The sequence below is a fragment of the Rutilus rutilus genome, assembly GCF_951802725.1.
Source record: "Rutilus rutilus genome assembly, chromosome: 2".
NCBI lineage: Eukaryota > Metazoa > Chordata > Actinopteri > Cypriniformes > Leuciscidae > Rutilus > Rutilus rutilus.
This window is the reverse complement of record NC_140210.1, coordinates 9,173,008-9,183,920: the sequence shown is the minus strand read 5'-3', so window position 1 is coordinate 9,183,920 and position 10,913 is coordinate 9,173,008. Positions and strand designations below refer to the sequence as shown.

The following is a 10,913-nucleotide window of genomic DNA, read 5'->3' as shown; positions in this document are numbered from 1 at the left end:
TATAAGAAAATCTGGTTCAACTACAGTGTCTTCTTGCACATCATATTCAAGCTATGTAATAATGGCTTTATCAGGAGTTGATTTGATTTGAATTTCTAATTTGAAGAGCAACTAGCATTCTGTGGGAGAGCATGTGATGTGTTTCTGTGTGTGAAATGAGAGAAAGATGAAGGAGGTTACGACTTGGATGCTGTCATCTTTGATTCATTGCCTCCCACAGTCATTGTCTGTTCTGTGGAGACGATTTTTTGAGCCAATCACCTGAGCTGTAAACGCCATGAGACTGATCACTCTATAGCCTTTCAGCAGACAGGGAACAAAACTATTTCTCTCTGTTACAATGCCGTTCAAAAAAATGAGTACTCGTGAAGCATCTACTTGCGACTGATGTCGTTCCAGACCGTTTCTTCCATCTGTGGAACACAAATGTAGAACGTCTAAAGAAGGCTCACACTGCTCTTTTCCATTAAACCTCATGCTGCAAAAGACACTAACGAAGCTGTCAAACACATCCGACCAGCACGTTTACATAAAAAAGCAATGAAAATGCAGCGTCGAATTCAAAAACGTGTTCTGTTTGAACGACCCCTAATGCATTTCTATGCATTGCTCGCATTCTTTGCATCCTTGCAGCATCTTTTCTAGTTACAGCAGTGAATAACTGCCGCTACTCACTGTGGTGCTCAAGTGGATGGCGCAATCATAATGCGATTCAGATCCAAGGACGGGGTGGAATTTAATTTTGGGTTTGGAGTCTTCGGACCAATCAATCAAAAAACAGCTTCAGTCTGTGAAAAGACCTAGACAGAGAAGAAAAGATCACGAGTGTGAAAGAAATTGGCCTGTCATCCTCAGCTACATATCGTGCGTGACATTAAACAGATATAAAAGATGATCCATTGTTTATATTAAAATATATTTTTGTTTTAGTTTTTGATCGGTCAAGGTATATAGCAAGATAAAATATAAGTTGCAAAACGCAAGTAAGGTTAGACGCAGCAAGAAAAAGTAGATGTGTGAGTGGGTAGGTGTTTGTGTCAATGTACCTACGCGCCTCAGAGTGACAGATAGGATTTATTGTTCCACTGATTCAAATCATTTCGTTTTTGTTAGGCCGTTGTTTCATGCAAATCACCGGAAGAGAGGCTTAGAGAGGGATTGCTTGATGTCTGCATGTATTAGAACTGCATGAACTGTCATCTAAATCCCTGTGTGAAAACAAAACCCTGAGATAAGGACAATCAGCATTAGTAAAAACACACACATCTGACTTCAATTTATTTGTGAGATTCAATTCAAATAAGTTTATTTACAAAGAACATTTGAGCCATTATCTCCTCTACTGCATATATATATATATATATATATATATATAGCAAATTACACAATGTTCAAAAAGTGCATTTGAATGCATCACAGCACAATTTGGTCGGCATCAACCAAAGTTTTGGTACATAATGTATTTGCAAGTCTCTTTTTGTTTTTAAATGTAAACACATCTGTTATTACAAACACTTGCAAGTAGGCTATAACATTTCACAAAAACAGATCCACAAATATACGTTTATAAGCACTGTATGTTACATTGTAAATGGTTTGCAGAGTGAAAGTCTTGTTAGCCTTTTCTAAAACTATGCCAGCTAAAAAGCATTCATGCTCATGTAAGTATAATGATTAAAATCTCATATAAATAAAGCTGGCTGATCAACACTAGCTGCTGTTTTTGTCACACCCTCACACAAACACATTTTGATGTGTGAAATAAGATCCCTGAAGAAAAACTGGACCGCTGATTTTGTTGACTGCGTTTTTGCTGCATTTGGAACATAAAAGAAAAAGTCAACTAATTAATTAGGCACCACTTGACTATCTGACGTTCTGACTCACAGTCATCTTTCTCTTAAGAAATGTGTCAGTAGAGGCATGCTGTTAATTGCCACGGACAATAAGTTTGAAATAAATTGTAAGCATATATAATGTTTACACTGTCTTAATCAGGCAGACATGAAGCGATGAATCGAAAGAACTACTAAAACTAATTGCGTGCTGGCATGTCACCGTGAAATCTTTTTGGTCCAAAACCTCACTTATATATTCTGATTGGCTACGTCACACAGCAGATTTGCATTTTGTGTGCGGATAAATTGCTTGATGCTATAAACTTGTCGCATTTGACTTGATTGGGACAGTAATGCACATGCAAATATAATTTTTGAAACCATTTCAGAGGGTTTCAAAGCAGAAATGTTAATTTAATATTGTTGTTTAAATTCTTTAGTACAAAAATATGTGTTAGGTAAAGTCACCCTGAAATCAAAATGGACAATTTTATGGAATATTGGAGTATTTATTATAAATAACGTATTTTTGCGCATCATTTTTTTTAATTCATGTGCCCTTTAATCAAATAATGTAATCTTTAGTCAAAATAACTTCCCTCCCTCTAGCAGCGACATCTCTTCTCTTTTCTGATGATGCGTTTACTGGCGTGAGGGCGGGGCAACCTGTCACTCACATGAGATCGACCAATAGAAAACCACAACCATCCAATCAATTTCCGACAGACAAAATCAAGTTCCGCCCTACATTAGTTCTTGTTCAAGAAGCCGTTTCACTTGGATATACATCAAAATAGGAAAGAAAAAACTATTGCAACTTCCGTTTCATGTCGACTTTAATTGTCCTAGCACTGGAACTATTTTCCTCGGCAGATGAATAATTTCTGGTTATGCATTACAGATGTAATTCCTATGAGTGGACTCTTCATGTAAAGAGTCCTTTTCTGGTACTGTTGCACAAATCATGTGAATGTTAGACATTAATATATTTTTAAATGGTCAACTTTCAAATGATTAGTGTTTTTAAATGTGTATCCAATGTACTGCCTGTTATACTTCCATTGTAAATGTATTATTGTTTGTTTTTACATGCTGAAGAACATGTCAAAATTATTTTCTATGGCAAGAACGCTTTTAACTACTATTAAACCAAGAATATTCACTGAACACAAATGACACTATTAAAGTTTAATGCTGGTATATCTTATGAATAATTCTCAATTCACATGCCAGTTGGATCCACACAGAAGCCCATAGTGCTACTTAAACGTGGCCTTCTCATTTCCTGCAGACGATGTAGGTTAAAAGGAGTAATTTGGTTCTACTATGGACAGGCATGTCAATAGTAATACGTCAGAAATCCCATAACTTGTGTAAGTCATCACTTTTTGATTAAAGCAGCTTTGGGATCGATTTTCCTTCAGGAAATTGGAGAACTTAGGGAAATATTCTTGTGTTGGTAGATCAATTCCTATTAATAAACATATTGTATGTCAGATGTTTTATATATATATATATATATATATATATATATATATATATATATATATACATATGCCATGTAATTACATTCATTTGTCATGGTGATAGTTTTACAGAAGAGAACAACATACAGTAGAAAGCACATTTCCATTACCAGTACAAAGTTATGTTTTCTTCTTTTTTTCCTATGCTGTCACATGCTAGGGTTATGTTTTTTAAAAGTGAACTAGCAAGTGAACAGTCCACTTTGATCCATCAGGTACTGTCAATGATAATTCTTTGTGCTGTATTCTATATGAAACACATTCTTAATATTTTAATATGAAAAGTATTGAACTGACAGAACTGACTGTCCTTCAAGGTTTTAATGGAGGGGATAATACAGATCTATGTGTTGAAACATTCAAACCGCAGGAGTAGAAACATCTCCCTGGTTTTGTGCTGTTGTTAATCTAAAGGAGTGCCGGCACACTATTCCTCGAAACAAATTAATTTCAGATGAAAGGAGATGCAATTTGTTGTTAACACTTTCCAGAGTCATTTGAATGCTCAACCTGCCTGTAAGTCCACACGAGATGATGACTGCTAAACAACTACAGAGCCATTGTGAGATTGAAGATCTAAGGTGCACAAATTTGTTTTATGACAACACACAAAATTGTTTCATGATGAGGAACTTTCTTCAACGATGAACAAAACTGTGCACAGTTGTCTTTCCTAGCAATGGAGAAGCATCCGCACAGCAAGATCCAGAAATAATGTTTAAAATGTTCTTATTTCAAGTATATATGTTAGATTATATATCTCCCATTCAGTCGCCTAATAGATCTTTGTGTAGATGCATTGATGAAGATGATGAGAATATCCTCTAAACATGAAGAGCTCTACTCATCTGTGCTCTTTTATTGAACTCACAGTGTAGAATTTAGCTAGGTCACATTGATGCACCAGTACAATTTCATGTAACAGGGACATGGACAGCAAGACCTTGAACAATCAATAGAGTGAAATAAAGCACTTCCAAACTCCATTCCCACAGTGTAGTGTAAACCAGCATAGATGGGAAGCAAACCATGATGACAAGCAGATCAGCCATGGCAAGGTGTGCCAATGAAAAAATTGGTGATGGTATGAAGTGTCTTAAATTTAAAGACCACATAAATCACCAGGGAGATGCAATGAATCCACCACTATGAATCCTCGACAGTGTTGAGTTCACATCAGGAATCCTTTCAGTATCCTCACCTAAACTATGCAAATAGAAAGAGGGACAGTTTATAGATAGATATAGACAGACAGACAGACAGGATAATAGATAGAACGACAGAATAATAGATAGAACAATTTAAAAATAGACAGACATACATACAGACAGACAGACAGACAGACAGACAGACAGACAGACAGACAGATAGATAGATAGATAGATAGATAGATAGATAGATAGATAGATAGACAGAATAATAGAACAATAGAACAAATAGAAAAATAGACAGACAGATAGACAGATATAGATAGATAGATAGATAGATAGATAGATAGATAGATAGATAGATAGATAGACAGACAGACAGACGGATAGAAAGAAAAAATAGACTTACAGATAAACAGACAGAATAATGGAACAAAAGAAAAATAGACAGATAGATAGACAGATAGATAGATAGATAGATAGATAGATAGATAGATAGATAGATAGACAGATAGATAGATAGATAGATAGATAGATAGATAGATAGAAAGAAAAATAGACATACAGATAAACAGACAGAATAATGGAACAATAGAAAAATAGACAGATAGATAGATAGATAGATTTTCCCGAACAAGTTTGGGAATTGAAACTAGACAGATGACTCAATTTGAACCTTGTGATGAACAATGAAGTAATCATTAAAACAAAGTTTGCTTTACCTGGTAACAGAAGGGTTTGTCTATGAAAACCAATCAAATTGTGGGGAAATTATGTAATGCAGTATGACATTTTTGCCATACCTCCTTATTCTATAAAAACTGTTGTATTCTTTTAGTTGGTGGGATTCTCAATGGAATTTGTCAGAGATCCTCTGGCCTTGCTTCTTCTTGGGGGGAGATTCTCTGAGAACTGCTCGAGAGATCCTCCGGCCGTGATTAAAGCATTTAAAGGACATTTGCTAAGGTCTGTTTGTCGATTATTCGTGCGCAGGAAGAAAGCTAGTTAGAGAAGCAAGTTAGTTAGGTAGACTATATATTAAGCGTCGATTGGAGACGTTAGGGATCGTCGATTGGAGACGGCCCAGGGGGATCGTCGATTGGAGACAACCCAGTAGAATAGAAAGGGAATGTCGATTGGAGACAACCCAGTAGAATAGAAATGGAATGTCGATTGGAGACAACCCAGTACAATAGAAAGGGAATGTCGATTGGAAACAACCCAGGTAGACTTAGAACTGAAAGGGAATGTCGATTGGAGACAACCCAGGGAATGTCGATTGGAGACAACCCAGATAGTTAGGTTTAGGGAAAAATCTATGACAATAGATAGATAGATAGATAGATAGATAGACAGAAAACAGACAGATACATAGATAGACAGATAGATAGACATACAGATAGACATACAGATAGACAGACAGACATAATAATAGATAGACCGTATCTAATAGATAGTTTACTGTTGTCACCTCAGACATCTGTTGCGTTGAGATGTGTCGTCACCATATCTTGGGCTTCCAAAGCCTTTTTTGGTTTGCTGCGAACCGCTGGGGCAGCCTGGCCCTCCATGTGCAACGAATCAAGCCGTTCCTTGCAACGGAAGACCGCAACAAAGGCGCTGCGGTAGTTACGGTTCATCCAACCATACACCAGTGGGTTGGCGAACGTCGAGCACATGGCCACAATGTGGAAAACTGTGTAAAGAAGCCGGAAGTCCTTCATGTCCAACACGCTGTGGTCAATGTCAATGGCGAGCTGGAAGGCGTGAAAGGGCAACCAGCTGACTGCAAACACCACAACCTGCAACAGACCGGGTGAGAGGTCATCTGTTATCTGCATGCGTGCTGCATCACGACTGGACAAGCTGCAATAAAAACGCCTGATTGCGCTACATGCTGGTATTCATGCTGGGATTCAACTCTATTTATATTATTGCCAACTATAACCTCTTTCAAAATAACTGTGAAGAAAATAGCTCTGAAATATTTGGGTTACAGAAAACTGCTTCTTATGTGGAAATGCTCTTGGGAAAGAAGCATGCTGTTCTAGCTGTCCTGGCTCAAGAGAATAAACAGAGAAAGTACACAAACTAAAAATGTACACGGTCCTTGTTGTGAACATCAGAACACATCTACTGTAGAAATCCAGGTTATAAATTTGTTAGTGATAGGCTGACATAATGGCTGATGCAAGCGATATTTGCTCATGCCAAGATTATTGGAAGGCTTTCAATAATCTTGACCAAGAAGTTACTCTAAAAAAGTGTACATATGTCAACAGTGTAATTAGATTACTTTACTACTTACTCTCTCTAAAATGTATTGCATTACTTATTACTAATTACTTTCTAAATCCCTTATCAATCTCGACCAGTTGAACAATACAAGGATAGACATGAAACTGCTCTATTAATTCTTTCAAATAAATAACATAACATTTCATAAATTATTCTTTAACTGACCAAAGTATTTAAAGGGAGATGATAACATTTTAACATTAGACAATACATTTAGACGCTAAATCCACTATTGTTTTACATAGAATTGTTCTATAGTCTATACAGTATTTAATGCAATTACATCAGAAGTAACTGTAATTAAATTAAAGAAAAATGAAAAGTAATCCCTCACTTTAATACCTCAAGGGAAAATTAACTAAATTACAGCAATTAATTACTTAGTAATGCACTACACCCAACACTGGTCTTAACATTGCCAAATATCAGCCTTTTCAGCCTGGTTTTTTTTATATTTATTTAAAGATTTTATTCTCACCTTTTATTGATATTTTTATTTATTTTCATTATTTTAATTACTTCTATGTAAAGCACTTTGAATTTCCCATTGTGTATGAAATGTGCTATATAAATAAACTTGCCTTTTTCATAATCTATAATATACATTCCATAGTATAACATACATAGGTGCGTGTGTATACATATATGTACACACACACACACACACACACACACACACACACACACACACACACACACACACACACACATATATATAGGCTTTTTACTGTCTTCTATGTGTGAAATTCTAAAATGATATGAAGATGCAGGAATATGATATAATATTCACTTAGTAAAGCTGGAAACTGCACACACCATGGTTACCAGCATCTTGGTGGTCTTGCGGCGGCGCTGGTGCCTGTCGCTGCGACCAACTGGGCTGACATGATTGCGGAGTTTACTCCAGATACGGATGTAGGCAAAAGAGATGATAGCCAGAGGCAATATATATTGCAGCAGCAGCGTGGAGATTCTGGAGAAAGAAAACACAGCTGTCATCAATGTAAGTGCAGCTGAAGAGTGTCATTATGCTATTGTTAAAGAAAATTTCATAAAACATGTACTTTTGTTCCAAAATTAAACAAGCCATGACTCATTTTAGCTGTAATTTATATGTTCTGGAAAAAACAAGGCTTTCAAAGATAAACACAGAGAGTAAAACTATGAGCATATACAGCAACCTCGTGAAATAATTCACAATGTTTCAGATGATCAAAATCTAGATGATGTCTGTTTACATAGATGTCAAAGTTTCAATCATCAAAAATATGTATATTTATCTATAATATATGCAGATCTTTGAGCTTTCAGTTCAATTGTGAAACAGTGGCACTTGATAAATGAACACAGCATACATTTGCGGCATCTTGAGGGCATGAGAAAACTAATAATGCGTTCATTAAAATATGCATGTCTGATACTCACGAGTATAGAGTGCTGTCTGTACTACTGTCAGGCCATTTCTCTCCACAAACCTCAATGGAGTCATCTGGAGAAAGTTCTACAATCCCATACTCTCTGAATATGGCCAGTGGGCTCGCCAAGACGGCGCTTACAACCCAGGTGATGGCAATGACCAGAAAGCAGGTGTCCTTTGACATTCGAGTGTCTAAGTGGTAAACGATGCATCTATGCCGGTCCAGTGCAATTACATTTAATGTAATTGTAGAAACGTGGACGGCGAGACCTTGAGCGTACGGCAGAGTGAAACAAAGCACTTGTCCAAACTTCCATTCCCTGAGGAGAGTGTAAGCCAGCGTGAACGGGAGACACAGCGTGTTGATGAGTAGATCGGCCACGGCTAGGTTTGCAATGAAGAAGTTGGTGACGGTACGAAGTGTCTTAAATTTGTAAACCACATAAATCACCAGGGAGTTACCCACAACGCCCAAAAGGATGATGGTAGAGTACGCCAAGATCAGAACCACCTGGACCCCGAGAAGCTTGGTGCTGTCCCCCAGCTCTAGCAGAGGATGGTTCAGAGTCATGTCAGATGAATCCTCCCCAATGGCCAGGTCTTTGCTCCCAGAGGAGCCATTGATTAAGCTGAGGGAATCCATTTAACACATGGCCATGCTCGATTTTGGAGAAAGACCTAGCTGTCCTTAGTTTTGACAACCTGAAAACACAGGTTTGAATTGACATTAGAAATCCTTTCAGATAGATAGATGGATGGATGGATGGATGAAAGGAGTCGGGTGGGTGGGTGGATGGATGGACAGAGAGAAAGATAGATAGAAAGATAGATAGATAGATAGATAGATAGATAGATAGATAGATTAGGCAATAAAATATACAGAAAATAAAAAATTATACAAAAATTCACACAAAAAGTATCAAATGCTATTATACAAAGTGAAAAGTTTGGACTGTTTATCACGACTATGATAAGGCTTGAAGAACTAATTGTTTTTTTGGAAATCTTTCCTTAAATAATTGTAAAACTTATACTGTAATAAATATGAAAATAAATGACATCTACCATCGGCATATATTAAAGTAAATATATTAGAAATTAGCCTATTTCGAATTTACATGCATATCATACTTACTACTTAAGTAACTACCGGATAATACGGATCTCCAGGGTATGAATATTTGATATCCTCTCAGAGAGAGTCTGTCAGAATAAAAAAAAAACCTTGGCGTGACCATATTGTTTTATTTCCAACAGCAAAAGAAGCCGTATCGACTTATTCTGAGGCAACTTGTCAGGTCACTTTCATTAAGGTAAAATGTATTCTGCGGGTTAAAAACTCATTGCGCACGGCTTGCATGCGCTCGAGCACACTCCTCTAGAGTCTTTATCTGAGAGACAAATATGTACATTAAACCATTATCACTTGGATACATAAACAAACAGCGGAGTCCGTGGAAACTTCATGGCACACTTCCCAGGACATGTCAGGACACCGACGGTGAAATGGTCCGTGAAGGAGCGCACGAGGCGCACAAAATAAACGAAGAAGAAATTGCGAAACGTACAAATTTTCGTAGCCTGTATTATTAATGCCGGTTTGATGAAAATACGTGTTTGGACAAACAATGGATTATATTGGAATGACTTACCAATGTCCAGGCAGCGCATTCACCTCACCGTCTCCAATAGTACGTCGTGCGAGTCAGGATACATCACCATCAGTTAAATATAGATCTTTAGAAATAGTATGTAGCTACATCTATACATTGATAAAAAATAAACAAGTACAAGTTCTTCTGTTTGCTTTTTCAATCAATATGTTTTCCTGAATGAAAGGTTGATGTTTCAGGTGAGGTGGGCTGTGGAGCTCAACCGTCTCTCTGACGCTCGCGCCTGAATTACATCCATCCACACAAGCCAAACCCACAAGTACAGAGTTCTTGATAGGAAAGAGGAGGGAGGGGGGACATGAATCACGATGGTCAGGTTCAGCTGAATAACAGAAAAAATAACCTACGCATGCTTGATGATTTTTTATCAAACCGCACCATTCAATGTTTGGGTAAAAAAAAAAAAAAAAAACACTAAGGCAACAATATTAAACAATTAATTATAGGTTAAATGTCGCAGTTTCATAGTCTGTAGTCTATTCATTGCAGTTGCGTCTGGTAAAAACAATGGTTTGACATTTTTGTATGTTACGTAGCCTATCTTTAATGTTTTCAGTGCTTTATTCATTTTGTGTTACATAATTGTTATAATTTAGATTTTGCTGATGGGTTATCAATGTGTTCTTTTTTGTATTTTCTGTAGCAAAGGCATTGTAGAATGACAAGAGAAATTGTAATGGGAAAACAGGAATTTAACACAGGTTCTGCATTCTGGGCAATGATGGGTATATAGGCCCTATAAACCTTCTCACACTTCAAACTTTAAGGCATTCTAAACCTTTTTTTTAAAACTTAAAAATAAGATTCTATCAGCCCAACATTCACAGTTTGTCTAAACACTAAAGTTAAAAAAGTTACAAATTGCAATAATGTGAACTTTATATTTCAATCATTTTAATTACTTCCTTATATTCAAATGTGAATTGGCAAATCTGCATTCTGTTTGTGTTATGGACGTAGACCAGTAAGAGCTGTGCGTATAAACCTCACTCCCCTGATCTCAAGAGGTGCAC

The 10,913-nt window shown here is 36.8% G+C and overlaps 1 protein-coding gene across 1 annotated transcript; it reads right to left on the bottom strand.

Moving 5' to 3' along the window:
• Positions 1–3,667: 3,667 nt before the first annotated feature.
• npy2rl (neuropeptide Y receptor Y2, like) lies at positions 3,668–10,132 on the bottom strand. The gene is made up of 5 exons (XM_084393168.1): positions 9,880–10,132; positions 8,236–8,929; positions 7,627–7,783; positions 5,984–6,314; positions 3,668–4,565 (listed from the first exon to the last, which is right to left on the bottom strand). Exons 2-4 carry the CDS (start codon positions 8,868–8,870, stop codon positions 5,985–5,987), a joined length of 1,122 nt encoding a protein of 373 aa, XP_084249294.1. The 5' UTR covers positions 8,871–8,929; positions 9,880–10,132; the 3' UTR covers positions 3,668–4,565; position 5,984.
• Positions 10,133–10,913: the final 781 nt, after the last annotated feature.